The 17666-nt window shown below is 37.8% G+C and overlaps 1 protein-coding gene across 5 annotated transcripts in view; it reads left to right on the plus strand.

The window, feature by feature from the left end:
* SUCLG2 (succinate-CoA ligase GDP-forming subunit beta) overlaps positions 1–17666 on the plus strand; it is a 515982-nt gene that overhangs the window by 151597 nt on the left and 346719 nt on the right. For all 5 annotated transcript variants that reach the window (XM_070776340.1, XM_070776337.1, XM_070776338.1 and 2 more), the window contains exons 7-8: positions 4535–4631; positions 16139–16300. In XM_070776340.1, the coding sequence (XP_070632441.1) occupies positions 4535–4631; positions 16139–16300 (259 nt within the window). The remainder of the gene's footprint in view (positions 1–4534; positions 4632–16138; positions 16301–17666) is intronic.

Consider the following 17666-nt stretch of genomic DNA (forward strand, 5'->3'; position numbering starts at 1 on the left):
GTTAATACCAGCTCACTAACCCTTCTAGGTATGGTTTATATCTCTGGTTAGCTTTAAGAACCGTATTTGAATAGTGCAAGTATTAGTTCCTGGGATGCAATAGAAGGTTTTTCCAATTTTATTTTAACCTGTTAAAACATTTTTGAAGACATTGGTAAATTTGGCAGAGTTTCATGTGCATGGCTCCAAGGATGTTTGATTTTAGGCTTAATTTTTTAATTGCTTAGCATATAACCTTGAAATAACATTAATTGTGGCAAAAAATAAATATTTGAACAGCATGGTTCCTGAGGAAATAAGTGGCAGTAACAAACTGGCTCACAGCACATTAACTAGCAGAATGTTTCCTTTGACTGGTGTTTAATCTGTGTTTTAAATTTGAACACATTTAGAAAGTAGAAGAGCCAACCTCAGCTTGCCATAGGCCCTGCCATTTCCTGCTATTACACCTGGGCAGACTGACAGGTTTTGCCTGGATGGCCTTTATAGTCATTTGGTGTATAGCCTCTGGAATAAGGCACGTTCTGCCTGCAAGTCAGGCTGGTTCTCCCTTGTGGGTATTACAACACAGATTTTATGATGTTTACCCCTTGCAGATCTTACAGTGCAGATTTAGTCTTGCTTCAAAAAATGTTTATAGTCACCTTTGCACAATAATAAACAGTTGTAATAATGGCTGCCCCCCAAGTGCTGTGTTAATGTATAACTACAGTGGCAGCAGCATGAGAAAATTCAGGCTTCATGCTAAGCGAGGTTAATACAGGCTTTAGAAGTTTTGAAGCTAGCGTGGTGTTCATAGACAAGTAAATGGATAAACGGAATATAGTATATACATACAATGGAAGATTGGCCTTGAAAAAGAGGGAGGTCCTGACACATGCTGCATTGTGGTTGAGTCTTGAGAACATTGTGCTAAGTGAAGTTGTCTGTGTGTGTGCGCTTAGTCAGTCAGTCATGTCTGACTCTTTGTGACCCTGTGGACCATAGCCCGCTCCTCTGATCATGGAATTCTCCAGACAAGAATATTGGAGTGGGTAACCATTCTCCTCTCCAGGGGTCGACCCAGGGATCGAACCCATGTCTCCTATATTGGCAGGCAAGTTCTTTACCACTCAGCCACCAGGGAAAACTTGAAATTTATGTTATGTGTACTTAAAAACAAAAACGAAAACTTTTTGAAGTAGCTAGGATAAGATCTTATACTTGTATGCACTCAGAATTTATTTCTATTATGAAGTCTCTCCATATTATTACATTAATGATTACTTCTACCATTGTTTATCCGTATTGACTGTGTGCAGAGGATGTGTAGGTATAGTGATGCTATGGTGTCCAGAATAGACACCATGCTTTTGTCATGCAGCTCACATTGCACATTTGTTTGATAACCTGGGAAATCTCTAAAAATGTAAAAAAGTTTCAACAGTGAGTCGCTTACCTGCTTTACACTGTAATTCAAATAAAATCCACTTGGATTGCACCCCCCCCCCAAAAAAAGTAAACATTAAATAAAGGAAATCTTAAGTTTTTGAAAAAATAATGATAGAATTGTTAGGTTGGGACCAACCTTTTCCAAGTCTGGCACAAAGCCAGAAGCTGAAAAAGAAAAGAGTGACATTATTATTAATATTATTAGACTTCATGTGGCAGAACTAACAAAAACATGGGCAAAAAACCAAATGTTAAAGGACAAAAACATTGCTATTTCTATGACATAAAGAGCTAAATTCCTTCATGTAAAAATGCCTCCTATACATTAATATGAGAAACACCAAAAATATGTGGATTTTTCCTATGTAGAGTTCACAGCAAAGGAAATATAGATGTTTCACTCTCATAGAATACTCAGGTCTATTCATAATTAGAGTGATTCAAATTAAAACCATAAATGAGATAACCAAATAGCTGATGGTTGTGAGTTAAAAAAATAAAAATCTCTATAATGCTGGTTTTTGGGAGGGGACATTAGTGAAAGCTTCAATTTAAGATAACAAGAACAATTTAAGATAATCTTTTATTATGTAAAATGCCCACCCCTTGTTCCCCACTTCAGAGAATATATCCTATAGATATTTAATCACTGTAGGATATAAGGATATAGATAGATAGATAGATAGATACACACACAGATAAGGCAGCATTTGAAGTAATGTCAAGCTGCTGGAAACCAAATGGCCATTATTTAGGAGACAGGTTAAATGAATTATGATACATCCGTACAAAAAGATATTATGTGGTCATTTACAAGATTGTTGTCTCTGTTTTGCTGCTGAAGGCTCTCTGGAATCTATCGGTAAAGAAACAAAGTGTGGAACCAAGTTTGTTTTTTTAAAAAGATGAATGGAAAAATGTGTACACTTGCATTTGTATAGCTGTATCCTTTAATGAACCAATAAAGTGGCTGCTGCAGGAGGACAGATAGGGGGCTCTGTAGCTGGGGAGTCTGGTGAAGATTCTGAGGGAGAATCTTGGGTACCTTGGGGATTTTGTATTATGTACGTGTACTATCTAGCCACAAAAAATTAATATTATAAATATTCAGTGTAACTCATTATATATATTTGGTTATATCCACTGGCTTTCAAATTAGGATTTAAGAAACTTCGCACATATACATCAAACAAAATAAGGTAAAATGAATTACTTACATTTCCAAGAGTTCTTTAGTTAATACCAGAATAGAGAAATCACTCCTAGTGTTTATCATGTGTATGTGTGCTAAGTTGCTTCAATTGTGTCTGACTCTTTGTGACCCTATGGACTGTAACCCAGCATGCTCCTCTGTCCAAGGAATTCTCCAGGCGAGAATTCTGGAGTGGGTAACCATGCCCTCCTCTAGGGGGTCTTCCCAACCTAGGGATTGAACCCTCGTCTCTATGTCTTCTGCATTGGCTGCTGCTGCTGCTAAGTCGCTTCAGTCATGTCCAACTCTGTGCGACCCAATGGACGGCAGCCCACCAGGCTCCCCCATCCCTGGGATTCTCCAGGCAAGAACGCTGGAGTGGGTTGTCATTTCCTTCTCCAATGCATGAAAGTGAAAAGTGAAAGTGAAGTTGCTCAGTCGTGTCCAACTCTTCACAACCCCATGGACTGCAGCCTACCAAGCTCCTCCATCCATAGGATTTTCCAGGCAAGAGTGCTGGAGTGGGGTGCCTGCATTGGCAGGCAGATTCTTTACCACTAGTGCCACCTGGGAAACCCCAGTATTGACCACAGTGGGACTTTATTCTAGGTAATCGGTTAAGTAGGTGCTATGAGAATTGAGAAGTTTCAGAGTGAACAGAGAGGCAACACAGAGAGCTAAACAGCAACAGAAAGTGGTTGTCACCTATGTGCTCAAGGAGCAAAGTGAGGTGGTAGTGTCACTGGACTTTGAGATACAGAAATTGGGACCCTGATGGGAATTAAAGTGAGAGGATGCAGAAAGAGAGGAGTGAAAATATCCTCTCTTTTTCCTTCTTCCCAGCTCCTGTCTCCCACTGCTGCTTCGCATTGGCTGAACTGAAGCCAGCCGGCCCAGGAGCCTTGAAAACCCAGCGTACAAGTGTCAGCTCCCCTGATAAATAGAGTAGAGATGGGGAAAAACTGAAAAGAAATCTGAGGGCAAATAATGCAGAATGGGAACCATGAAAAAAAAATGTGGAAATGGGGAAAGCATGGCTGGGAAATAAGTTGGAGCTAAGAATAAGACTAAACCCCAACATTCAGCCTTGATTGCACATTACACAGTCTCACTTTGCTGTGTTAACGGTGAACAGGCTGTGTTTACTGCAGGTGCGAGCTTTCCTGGGTGCTGTCACACCTCATTTGTGATCCTCCCCCTAGCCTCAGATCACATAGTGCCAGCCTGCTGTGACATGAGCAATTAATAAATGTTGGTTGAAAAGAATGAATGAGCGAGTGAATTTCAAGCAGAGTGAGAAAAATGAAGTTAGGGTACAACACCAGGGAAACTGTTGAATATTCTGGTTCTTTGTGGCTTATGCCTTTGGGACAAACTGTTTTCAGTTTGAATTGTGCTATTCTTTAAGTGTACTGTTTAGGTCTTCCATCTTCTTGTTTTGTAACCATTTCCAATAGATACTCAGTAACTGTTGTTTCGCAGATTATAGGTTTGGATTGATGAATATGATAACAGTTTATTCAAGCATAATAAGGAAAAACTCGTTGTTAAAAACTCTCGAAATCATGTTTACCTTTTACTTAAATGGAGTTTGTTTGTATTAGTAATTGTAGCTCATATTGCAGTGTAGCTCAGCTAATAGGGACATGATAATTTTCAAAAAGATTCACAACATTTTTTGGGCATATTGAAAATATTTTGTTTCTTGATGATGATCTTTTCTACTGTCTGGAGGACAGTTGAACAATTCCTTCTAATGAATAGCAGTAGAAATTAAAATAGTTATGCTTCTCTTTTTTTCCCTTCAGAAAACCTAACTGAAAATAGCTTGTTATTTTTAAGATTTCATTAATGTAGCAAAATAATTTTTTTCTACTTTTATGAAATTTCATTTCACTTGATCACATTTAGGCTGCAGATCAAATTAAGAAGCTGTACAATCTCTTCCTGAAAATTGATGCTACTCAGGTGGAAGTGAATCCCTTTGGTGAAACTCCAGAAGGACAAGGTAAGAGAAAAAGAGAGAGAGAAAAAATGAATGAATATAATTATTTATGCAAACTATAAACTATACAAAAGACTATAGAGCAGCCTTGCATTAATTCTTTCAGTAATTTAATTCCTGCCATAGTTTCAAATGCTCCCATGATGCAATTGAACATATTAGCACTTGAATTTGTAGTCAAATGCCAAGCCTCACGGGAAGTTATTTCTTATTTTATTTAGAAACATCCATCTACCATCATCCCATAGTTTTCAGGTCCCTCCTTGTTGCTCTGATGGTAAAGATTTAGGTGTGAACAGGAGCCACAGTGCTTGGGTGTGATGAATACACCTGCTTTTATGGAACTGGAACTTTTTAGTTTCAGTTTTTAGTTTCTCCAAATCTGCATATAATTTCACATTGTGTCTTCTACTGAAGTTATGTCATCATGGTAGAATCTCTAATGCCCCATCATCGATCTCTTTCACCCTCCTTGGTTAGCAGCTTTTACTTCAGGTGGGAAGAGACTTTTTGTGGGGAAGGTTTTATCTTTTCACTGGGTACTTGTGAATCAGTAACTCTCTTACATGTCAGCACCTACCACAAATGCACTGTCTTGCATACAGCAAGTATTCAGTAAGGTCTTATTAATTTGAGAGCAAAAGCTTAAAGATATGCATGTTTAGGGTCGGAGGTAGAATATCAAGGGAATAGGATAGTGTTACCAAACTGTACTGGTAAATTCCAGGAACCTTGCCTTTTTAAATTATATCTCAACCCCATTTCTTACTTCTTGCTTAGCGTATTGTGGGCCACCAGTAACTAAGGATTTACTACTGGACTGATAAATACCCATTATGTGCAAATATAAATAAGTTTTAGACCAGTGGGATGGTACAATGCTTTTTCTCTAGTATATTTCAGAGACTATATAGTCAGAGTCAGAAAATCTAAAATATCACGTCCCTGAAACCTAGAGAGGCCTGGGATTGCCATGCTCTAGCCACGTACATGGGCTAAGCCTCAGGGAATTTTTTGTTTTTGTTTGTAAATCCAAAACAGTGAGTAAAAACATGATAACCTACCTCTCTTGTAGGGCAGTTTTCAAAGTGAGGTGACTGATGATTGTGTAATAAGCATCCAGTTTCAGACACAAAATAGGCTAGTCCCACCCATTCATAAAATAAAGTTGTTGTTCTCAAGTAGTATAAAAGTAGTCCAGCAAAGGTATAGATTTTATATTTTTATCTATTTATTTTTGTTTTGTTTGTATATCTTTGAAGGTTTCAAATTAGGATAGGCAAAGAGCTCATGTTTAAGAAGCCATTGAAATGAATGTTTCATGGCTTACACAAGTGACTGCTAGATAAAATTTTGCTGCTGGTAGTTTATAAGCAAACTACCTGTATAATTAAATATTTTAAAAATTGCTTTTGACTGTAAAATAATCAGTATTTTCTAGAGAGAGGGTAAGAAAATTGTTTCTTGATCTCATACATCCTGTGCTGTGATAAATGTACGTGTCTTCTTTTTTATCATTTAACATAATCCTGCAGAGTTAGGAGTTGTTATCCCATTTTATAGAATACTGAAAAATGAATTTGTTTCCTCCAAGGGCAGCTAGATACTGGAGCTGGGATTCAAACCCTTGTCTTTCGTAGTCTGGTATGCATGTTGATTCTGATATGCCAAACTAACTTATGGTGACCTGCTTTCTTTTCTTCTCTGTTTTTTCCTTCTTAAGCTATTAATTTACTTTAATCAGAGTGATCTAGAAATAGTCTCCAGTTTGAGAGTATCAGTTAAAAATTCATGCCGCATTGAGTGGCTGATAATTAAATCCAAGAGAGGAAGGTCACTCTAAGTCCTTAAAGGTCATACATATATTGCTTTTTAAGCTAATATGCATAAGCAACCTGGTTATTTCATAGTAACAAAAAATGGGAATTGAGCCACAGAATGGGATAAAAATGGTATTTTCATTTAACCCTTTGGGAAGCTGTCAGTCACAAAACGGTTTGCAGCAGGGAAGAGGGATATGAGAACCTTTTCCTAGAGAATGTTTGTAAAACCTCATGAAATCTGAAGTTTTCTTTTTAATTATTAAGAGAAAGTATAATTATTGAGCTTCTTTGAAGGAATCCCCATAAAATACATTCCATGTATACAGTGCATTAAAACATAAGTCTTATATGATATTTTTAACAGGAAAGTTTAGCTGTTAATTTGTTCATTGTACCATAAAGGTTCAGCTATTGAATTATAATCACAATTAAATGAATGTGTTGGCCTATAACTCTGAGCAGTAGTCAAATTAAACCCAATTAGGAAACATTGATTACTGACCAAATGTACAAATTAACTTCATCATTGTCACAGTTCCCTAAAACTTTCCTTTATTTAGGAGCTATAAAAGCAGTCATATATATTTTAGCAATATTGACAATATTTATAATCAGAATACTTAAAAGTTTTCCTTTTAGATCAATAATAGGAAAATATATAGCAACCACTAATGCTGAAGAAGCTGAATGGTTCTGTGAAAATCTACAAGATCTCCTAGAACTAACAAAAAAAGATGTCTTTTTCATCCTATGGGACTGGAATGCTAAAGTAGGAAGTCAAGATAACTGGAGTAACAGGCAAGTTTGGTCTTGGAGTACAAAAAGAAGCAGGTCAAAAGCTAACAGTTTTGCCAAGAGAACACACTGGGCATAGCAAACACCCTCTTCCAGCAAACAAGAGATGACTCTGCACATGGACATCACCAGATGGTCAATACCAAAATCAGATTGATTATATTCTTTGTAGCCAAAGTTGAAGAGGCTCTATACAGTCAGCAAAAACGTGGCGGGGAGCTGACTGTGGCTTAGATTGTGAACTTCTGATTGCAAAATTCAGACTTAAGTTGAAGAAAGTAGGGAAAACCACTAGTCCGTTCAGGTATGACCTAAATCAAATCCCTTATGATTATACAGTGGAAGTGAGAAATAGATTCAGAGGATTAGATCTGATAGACAGAGTGCTTGAAGAACTATGGATGGAGGTTCAGAACATTGTACAGCAGGTAGTGACCAGAACCATCCCCAAGAAAAAGAAATGCAAAAAGGCAAAATGGTTGCTTGAGGAGGTATTACAAATAGCTGAGAAAAGAAGAGAAGCAAAAGGCAAAAAGGAAAGGAAAGATACATTCATCTCAATGCAGAGTTCCAAAGAACAGCAAGGAGAGATAAGAAACACTTCCTAAGTAAACAATATAAAGAAATAAAGGAAAACAGTAGAATGAGAAAGACTAGAGATCTCTTCAGGGCTTCCCAGGTGGCTCAGGGGTAAAGAATCTGCCTGCAATGCAGAAGACACAGAAAATGCCATGGGTTCAATACATGGATTGGGAAGATTCCCTGGAGGAGGGTAATGGCAACCCATTCCAGTATTCTTACCTTGGAGAATCCCATGGACAGAAAAGCCTGGCAGGCTGCAGTCCATAGGGTCCCGCAGAGTCAGTCATGACTGAAGTGACTGAGCATAAGAGTGAGAGATCTCTTCAAGAAAATTAGAGATGCCAGGGGAACATTTCATGGAAAAATGGCCACAATGAAGGACAGAAATGGTATAGAAGCAGAAGATATTAAGAAGAGGTGGCAAGAATACACAGAAGAACTATGCAAAAAAGATCTTCATGACCCCGATAACCACAGTGGTGTGATCATTCACCTAGAGCCAGACATCCTGGAATGTGGAGTCAGGTGGGTCTTAGGAAGCATCACTACGAACAAAACTAGTGGAGGTGATGGAATTCCTTCTGAGCTATTTCAAATCCTAAAAGATGATGCTGTGAAAGTGCTGCACTCAATATGCCAGCAAATTTGGAAAACTCAGCAACGGCCACAGGACTGGAAAAGATCAGTTTTGATTATAGTCCCAAAGAAGGACACTGCCAAAGAACGTTCAAACTACTGCACAGTTACACTCATTCTCATGTTAGCAAGGTTAGCTCAAAATCCTTCACGTGAGGATTAAACATGCTGGGTTTAGAAGAGGTAGAGGAACCAGAGATCAAACTGCCAACATCCACTGGGTCATATCAAAAAGTTAAGATAATGGCATCCCCATTCCCATCCCTTTATGGCAAATAGATTGGGAAACAATGGAAACAGTGATGGACTTTATTTTGTTTGGCTCCAAAACGCTGCAGACGGTGACTGCAGCCGTGAAATTAAAAGACGCTTGTTCTTTGGAAGGAAAGCTATGACCAACCTAGACAGCATATTAAAAAGCAGAGACTTTGCTGCAACAGGTCTGTCTAGTCAAAGCTATGGTTTTTCCAGTCGTCATGTATGGATGTGAGAGCTGGGCTGTAAAGAAGGTTGAGTGGCAAAGAATTGATGCCTTTGAACTGTGTTGGAGAAGACTCTTGAGAGTCCCTTGGATTGCAATGAGATAAAGCCAGTGAATCCTAAAGGAAATCAATTCTGAGTATCTATTGGAAGGACTCACGGTGAAGCTGAAGCTCCAATACTTGGCCACCTGATATGAAGAGCTGATTCATTGGAAAAGACCCTGATACTGGGAAAGATTGAAGGCAGGAGTAGAAGGGGATGACAGAGGATGAGATGCTTGGATATCATCACCGACTCAATGGATGTGTTTGAACAAGCTCAGGGAGATGGTGAAGAACAGGGAAGCCTGACGTGCTGTAGTTCTTGGGGTCACAAAGAGTTGGGCATGACTGAGCGACTCAACAACAAGCAAAATATATTACCTTTCCCATTATAACTTTGTGTAACAGTTACTCTTTTAATTTAGAAGTTTAAGAAAGTTGGCATTATACCAAACTTTTTACTTTAAAAATTTTATTTTAAACTTACTTATTGTATAGTTCCTTTGTAAAAACCTTCTTCATTCTTGTCTTACTTGTTGAATATTTTTAAAAAATCCAGGAGACTGGTCCTGTGAATGGTACATAGTGGAATAAATAGCACTGGCCTAGATAATATCTATACTGCTCAGTCTCCTGTGGGGAATTTTTGGTAAGAAGCTCAACATTCAGAAAACGAAGATCATGGCATCCGGTCCCATCACTTCATGGGAAATAGATAGGGAAACAGTGGAAACAGTGTCAGACTTTATTTTTTGGGGGCTCCAAAATCACTGCAGATGGTGACTGCAGCCATGAAATTAAAAGACGCTTACTCCTTGGAAGGAAAGTTAGGACCAACCTAGATAGCATATTCAAAAGCAGAGACATTACTTTGCCAACAAAGGTCCGTCTAGTCAAGGCTATGGTTTTTCCTGTGGTCATGTATGGATGTGAGAGTTGGACTGTGAAAAAGGCTGAGCACCGAAGAATTGATGCTTTTGAACTGTGGTGTTGGAGAAGACTCTTGAGAGTCCCTTGGACTGCAAGGACATCCAACCAGTCCATTCTGAAGGAGATCAGCCCTGGGATTTCTTTGGAAGGAATGATGCTAAAGCTGAAACTCCAGTACTTTGGCCACCTCATGCGAAGAGTTGACTCATTGGAAAAGACTCTGATGCTGGGAGGGATTGGGGGCAGTAGGAGAAGGGGCCGACAGAGGATGAGATGGCTGGATGGTGTCACTGACTCGATAGATGTGAGTCTAAGTGAACTCTGGGAGTTGGTGATGGACAGGGAGGCCTGGCGTGCTGCGATTCATGGGGTCGCAAAGAGTCGGAAACGACTGAGCGACTCAACTGAACTGAATTGACACCCAAAGAATGATTTTTTTTCCAGTGTGATTAATAGTCTGGTTCAAACATCTAAGTTGATACTACTGACTGTAATGTAGTTGTTTAGTGTCCGCTAGTTAGGATTATAATGGTTGTTAGTGACAGAGACCTGCATCAGCCTGATTTTTGTTAAAAAGCCCCCTAAGGATGAGGGTTCTCATTTTACTTGTGTTACAGAGAAGTTTAGGAGTGAACTGGCTAAAGGAATGAAGGGAATCAGGGATTCTCTGCTTGTCCATGGCTGCTTGCTTCTAACTCTGCATCTTTGTCAGCCGGCATCTCTGGAGCTGTCAGTGAAGATGGTTCCCAGTGCCCCTCCTCCTCCTTCCCCAGCCTTTAACAGTCCTTTCAGATGATACTGATTGGTCCTACTTGGGTCCTGCTGGAATCACATGGTGTCAGAAAAAGGCAGTTTCTCTGTGGAAAAAGGACATTGATTCAAAACATGCCTATGAAAATGACTGAAGTTTTCTTGAACTGAAAGCAAGCTATCAATTAAATAGAGAGAAATGGACTATTTTCCTTACTGTCTAATTGCAGTGCCAGATTTTATTCATTAAATCTGTAGCCAGGTAAAAAACAGGGTTTAAAAAAAAATTTACCTATCTTCATTCATTTACTTATTTTGTAAGATACTGTGTGAGTTTATGTCCTATTTCTTTTCACCCCACTTTCAGTCAGATAATGCTGCACATAGACACTTTTCTTTGGTATCTTTAAAACAATGTTTCTCAGTGGCAAGGATGGGCATCTTGTTCCCCAGGGGCTCTTTGGCAACATCTGGACACATTTTTTTTTTTTAACTAAAATATAATTGACATATAACCTTATGTTAGTTTCGAGTATATACCATAATGATTTGATATATATCTGTGTGTGTATCTCTTTAGCCAAATGATCACCACAGTGAATCTAGTTAGCATCCATTTTTGCTTGTTACAACTTGGAATGTGTGATGTTACTTGCTTCTAGAGGCCAGGGATGCTACTAAACATCATACATGGCACAGAGCTGTCTCCCTCATCAGAAAATGATCTCACTCAATATGTCAGTAGTCCTGAGATTAAGGATTCCTGCTTTAAGGCATTTTCATCAGTTGGAGACCAAATTCATTCACTGAGCTAAAGAAATTAAATCCAGTTTAAACTGAGACTCTCTGGCCAAGATTCTATGGGAATTAAGGCTGGGTGATCCAAAGTTAAATGGCATATCAAATTCCTTTCTTTCTTCAGATTAATTTCCCTAAATAACTACCCTGTTGCTCTGTGCCCATGTTGTTGGTGGGTGTTTCTCTGTATTTCTCTCTTTATACATAACTCTATTTTCGAGAACATTCTCAGTTCTTTACCTCCCTCTGAAGTTCCCTCCCGCCTAGTATCTATTTTTCTCCTTTCACAGCAACTAAAGAAAAGTTCTCAAAAAGTATACAACTCCTCAAACAGTAACATTTAACAGAAAGTGGGACTAATTGGGAAGTATCAGCGTTTTAAGGCCATCTTGGCAAAGTGCATTTCTGTAGCACGTATGGTTATTTATCATAAATGAAATTCAGTACATTGCTGAAGACAAGTTATTTTTCAAACTAATTATGAAAGTCTTATTTCCTGTTGTGTTTATGTTTCTTTTATGTGTGAATCTTCCCCTCTTAAATGTATTTTTCTTTTGTTTAATTCTGTGGCACATTCTTCTGTTAAAACTCTAGGGTCAGAGGCCAATAACTGCCAGTCACGTTGTTCATTGAGGTTGTTGAATTAGCAGCTCACGGGATCTCACACCATTAAACAAAACGACAAAAACACTCTATGAATATAAGTACAGCAGCTTTCTTTGATATTCGTTCAGAAGGAAAATTCATTTGTATAATCTATCAAGCATGTAACCATGTGCTTTTGATGGTGAAAATTGTTTTATAAATATTAATAGGTGTGTTTTTTCACCCACTTTGTACATAGAATGGCCTTTGTTCAAGTTGAATTTTCTATAGAATTGAAGTGTTATTAATGTGATATTGAAAATCTTAATGTCTGAACCAAGCTCAGCATCTCCAAATATATATTTTACCATAGTGTATTGTCTTATTAAATGAAAAAGCCAAGGTCTGAGCAAGGAAGTTTATTTTATTGTGCTCTTATTGACATAAACAATACATTTTTAATCCACCAGTTCTGAACGTGTTCTTGGAGGAGGTCTTACAGGGGGAAATTAGCATATATGTGTCAATCAGTGTTCAGGGATTGATCTGTTCCTTTTGTGCAAGCTGCAGGTTTTGGTTTGTTTGTTTTACTTTTTTGTTTTCACTTTACTGTGATGCACTTTTCTAAGTTTCTCTCTCACTAATATATATATAATACCTGTGTCTATTTTTTCAGTTGTTAAAGTAGGATATGGATGTGATGCAAACTGGAGCTTTGCTGGGAGTGGCAACCTGTTTCTGTAAAGTGACAGTAAATACTAGGGGGTTTGGTGGCATTATAGTCTCTATTGCAGCCACTCATCTCTACTGTTGTTTTGGGACAGCAACCAGAGAGGTATGTAAATGAATGGTTATGACCGAATAACAGTAAAACTGTGGTTACAAAAACAGGCAGTGAGCTGGTCTAAGGGCTATACTCTACCCGCCCCCTCCGACTTAGAGTCTCACTTGGGGTTTTTTATACCCATCTATAACCACCCTGACCTTATGCAAATGCGTGGTGTGATTCAAGCATCACCAAGTCATCTCTTTCAACATCGCCCTTGAAGAAAAATCTTCTCTGTCAGTTCCAAAGCCTGGAATGCCAACCATTAAAATTTTTCCTGTAGGAAAAGGTAATCTGTATATGTGTAAACTCCAGTAGGCATTAGTTTAGATTTACTCTGAACCAAAGTCTAGGATTATAAGGGAAAGGAACAAGTACAGGTCATTTTCAGTGATAGGAAGAGAAGAGAATCCTATATCCTGGGCCCTAAGGACCTGTCCTGTTTCTGAAGCCCCAAGAAAGCACTGTGCATATAGAAGATGGCAGTGGTAATAATAAAAATCACTAGTAAGTGCCAGCTGTTAGTGAGGCTAAGTGCTTGCATGCATCCTGCCCTTCGAGCAGCACAAGGCAGTAGAAAATGCTCTGGTCCCACTTGATTGACAAGACCACTGGACTTAAGAGAGACAGTGGCTCCCTGGTTAGGAAGTACGATGGTTGTAATTCCTCCCCAGGTGTTTTTGATACCAGAGTCTACATTAAGTGGTCAAGTTCAAGGGAAAACTTCAAATGAGGTAACATTATAAACAGAGATTGTTAGGCTGGAAAGCACTTTGTATGTTTGGGACCGTTTTAAAAATACTAAGCAGATTTAACAAATATGTGTCTAACAGACTCCATGTACCTCAAAGGCCTTATTTTCCCTCTGCCACCACCCTCCCCAGAAAAAATTTAGGTATTAATGATGGCAGTTCAATTTTGGTTATCTTTCTTTACTCTTAAGTTGCTTTATTTGCTTCCTGTTTGTGTAGTGTTTTTAACTTCTAAAAGCACTTGAACATATATACATTTGACCTAATTATGTTGTTTACTTTTCTCTAAAGAGAGAGAATGTTTGGCAAGGGCCCATACACCTTTTTCTTACCTACAGATAACCCTGTCATCCCGCTGTCACTATCTTTAAGTTCTTGGTTAACTCTAAAGTTCTCTCAAGGTGGTCCTCAAACAGTGAACTCATTTCTCTACTAGGCATACATGCCATACAGAAAAAAGAGACTTGAAAATCTGACTTTGCAGACATTTAGCTGAGACTGCTTTCTGAGCTTTGCATACATCCCTATTAATTATACTCTCAAGTAGCTTGTAGTCTTTGCAAGGAGCAAAGATCAGCCTGGACCTATTTTGATATACTAGTTTATTGATCTTGACCAAGAATTCTTTTATTTGAAACTCTTCACTTAGGAAGTCAATTTCATAGCATTTGCCCATTAATTCTGAACATATTTGTTCCAAGTAATCTTGACAATGAGTAATGGAGGAGCTAAAATTGCTAATAAATTAATTAAAGTATGTTTATAAACCCAGTGGAAAGCCAACAGTGACATTGCTTTCCTACTGATTGTTATACAAGTCATTAATTGCTAAGACAATGCTACTGTAGCAAGCAGAGAACATTGGCCTGTTCCTTTGCTAACTAGAATCCTGTCATTCAGATTTCTGGAAAGTAATTACTCATTCGCTCTGTATATTCATAGTGTGTGGGTAAAGTGGTTGGACATTTTGTGGGAAGACAAAGAACTCAGGCAGATATTAAATTCCATATAAGATTGTCCCTTGTCAGTCATTGCTACTTTAAGTACTTTGTGGTTTGGACTTTTATTTATGCTGAGAATTCTTCATTGTTAATATGCCAGTTTTGCACAGATTTGTACCAAAATCCTCACTTACTGAGGTAAAGAGACTTAAAAAAAAAAACCCTCTCTCTGGGGTCTTTAACTCCAGGATGCTACAAGATAACGATATTTTCTTTTCAGAAGAAGCAGGTGGTATTAACAAACCATGGTCATTACTTTCCAGTGAAATGCACATAGGTGATTGTTTTGCTGAAAAGACTTAGGTGCCTATGAGTAGTGCTGGTGGAGAACGAATAATATGTAAATTCATGGTCATAGATCCCTGCCTGTCAATATCCCAAGTGAAGTAAAAGATTATTATGGAGTATCATCCTAGACAATAATTTCTGCTCTAAAGGATGTAATAAAAGAGATCAGATCCAAGACACCAGAATGCCACCTCTCCCCACCACAGTAGCTCCCTGATTGCACATGTGGAAGATCTACAAGTCAAGGAAAACTATCTGTGGTCCAGTCCTGTCACTGAGTGAGTTTCACTGTGTCCAGGGCTCCTCTCCAGTAGGAGAGTTAGAGATTCCTGCTGGCACCAGTGGGTGGAGACCGTGGTGCTAATAACGCCTGGCAGCCTTCCATTGTTACAGACCAGTCTTGGCCGCTTAATGTTTTGTAACTTGAATCACAAGAATCATAAGATGGTCCTGCTCACATCAAGATCATGGTATGCTTTTATCAGACCCCAGAGTAAGTCTATCAGCAGTCTGGGGATTGTCTTTTTCTACTTTTCAAATAAGAAAACTGAGGTCCAGCAAGAAAGTAGGTTATTTTTATCAAGGTTACAGAGTTAGTTAAGGATCAAATAAGTTAAAAAATCTAATGTTTCTGACTTGGCATTCTTTCCACCAAATCTTCTAGACATATTAGTGAGGATAGTGACTAAATAAAAACGTCATCTTGCAACATCAGAAGAAGGCTGTAGGAGGATAGCAATATTAAGCATTATTGTCTAGTCTCTCTTTGTATTGACAGGAAAGGTTAACTACTAAAAATAGGAACTGTAATAAAAATTTCAAATCAAAGCTATATTTAGCTATGCCAGTGTGTAGCTTTTAAAGAGTGATGGCAACTTATATTGTCATTTCATAGAAACCAACAGATAAAAATTATTATGCTTTTTATTAGAATGTAAGTCCCTTGAAAACAGGGATCATGTCATATTTGTCTTTGTAGCCTTAAACTTTAAAGATAAAGCCTTAACAGCATCTTCTGTCTGAAGCTTGAGAAAAAATGACAGTATTCGATTTTATTTCTCTTGCACTTTTCAGCCTGGAGAACTTATTGGATTGGCCAAAAAGTTCATTTGAGCCTTTCTGTTACATCTGACAGAAAAACTTGAATGAATTTTTTGGCCAACCCAATAATTTATAGATCCTTAGGAGATATTTAGGTATGTTTGTGTTTTCTTTATTAGTTGTCTGTTTTGATGCCAAGATAAACTTTGATGACAACGCAGAATTCCGACAAAAGGATATATTTGCTATGGATGACAAATCAGAGAATGAGCCCATTGAAAATGAAGCTGCCAGATATGATCTAAAATACATAGGACTGGATGGGAACATTGCCTGTTTTGGTAAGAAAGCATTATATCAATATAATAATTTGTGAATTTTTGCAGAGTTTAGAGACCTCTGGTTTCTAAAATGTTATTTCCCAATTGCAAGTGAACATATGAGATTTTTGTAGCCAAAAACTCTTAAAAAAAACCCAAAATTTCTTTCAAAAGTTCATTTTGGCCTGTGGTCACTGGTTTCAGGTAGGGTTTCTCACTTCTTGCCCTATGGACATTTTGGGTGGGATAATTCTTCGCTGTCAGGCTCTTTCCTTTGCTGCATTGTCACCAGTTGTGGCAATCCAAAATGTCTCCAGACATTACCTTCTGGTAAGCACAGTCACCCCAGTTCAGGACCAGTATTTTAAAGCATCTCAGTTAAATTTTGACTACTAAAAGTCAGAACCTTTGCTGAAATTTGTGTTTAAAATATATTGCTTTCTTAGAGGAAGTTGAAGAGAATGCATGCTTTAATCATTATACTAAAGTTTGAGGTTCTGTGAAAACCAAATGATCAAATGTTTACTCCATTATGTCAGCTTATTAATAAGACAATTGATTTTATCATAGTCATTTAAATTTGTGATACTGGCTTATTAACAGAGATAAGAATGAGTCTAAAGAGGCAATACAATTTCTGTTATTGTCCACAGCATATAATACTGAGATTTATACGCTTCTATGTTTCTGGTGGAATCAATTCATTGCACTTGAAACAGAGGTCTCAATCTTAATGGAATTAAAATAAAAAAGATTTGTAGCTCATTAAACCAACAGTATCATTATATTCAGAACTGAACAGACCTAATCTAGTAGTTTGCTGTTCATACAGTAGAAAATGACATCCAATTACAAGTGATACCAAAAGCTCTTTCTGTATATTGGAGCAAAAACTCTCATGTACTAGATCACTCACATTATTCTTATCTTGATAAGCTAATATGCTCTCAATATTTGTAGGCATTTAGAAAGGGGAAAGATTTAATGATGTGTTTAGAGCAAATTAAATGCATATTCTTTGTAGCCTCTGTGGAAGTATGCATGATTTGGTCAAGGTGGCAGTCTCAAAAGGTAGGATTAATACATTTCACATTGTTTTAAGATCATATATAAATTTTTATATTAGTTGTCCCAGGCTTAGTTAGTCACAGTTCACAGGCATTATCTGAGAAATACAGTCAGAAAACGTGAAAGGTACTTTACCTGGAGAGTTTCTATAATGTTCAGGAGACGTGTGTGTGTGTGTGTGGGGGGGGAGGACTTTCTAACTAAGGAAAATAATTTCCTATAATTATGCATAGGAAGCAAAAGAAGTGCAATTGATCAATAAAACTTAGCTCTGGAAAATAAGAATTTTGATGTTAAAACTCCTTTTTTTATTTTAAAG

This window comes from Bos indicus, chromosome 22, assembly GCF_029378745.1.
Source record: "Bos indicus isolate NIAB-ARS_2022 breed Sahiwal x Tharparkar chromosome 22, NIAB-ARS_B.indTharparkar_mat_pri_1.0, whole genome shotgun sequence".
NCBI classification, from domain to species: domain Eukaryota; kingdom Metazoa; phylum Chordata; class Mammalia; order Artiodactyla; family Bovidae; genus Bos; species Bos indicus.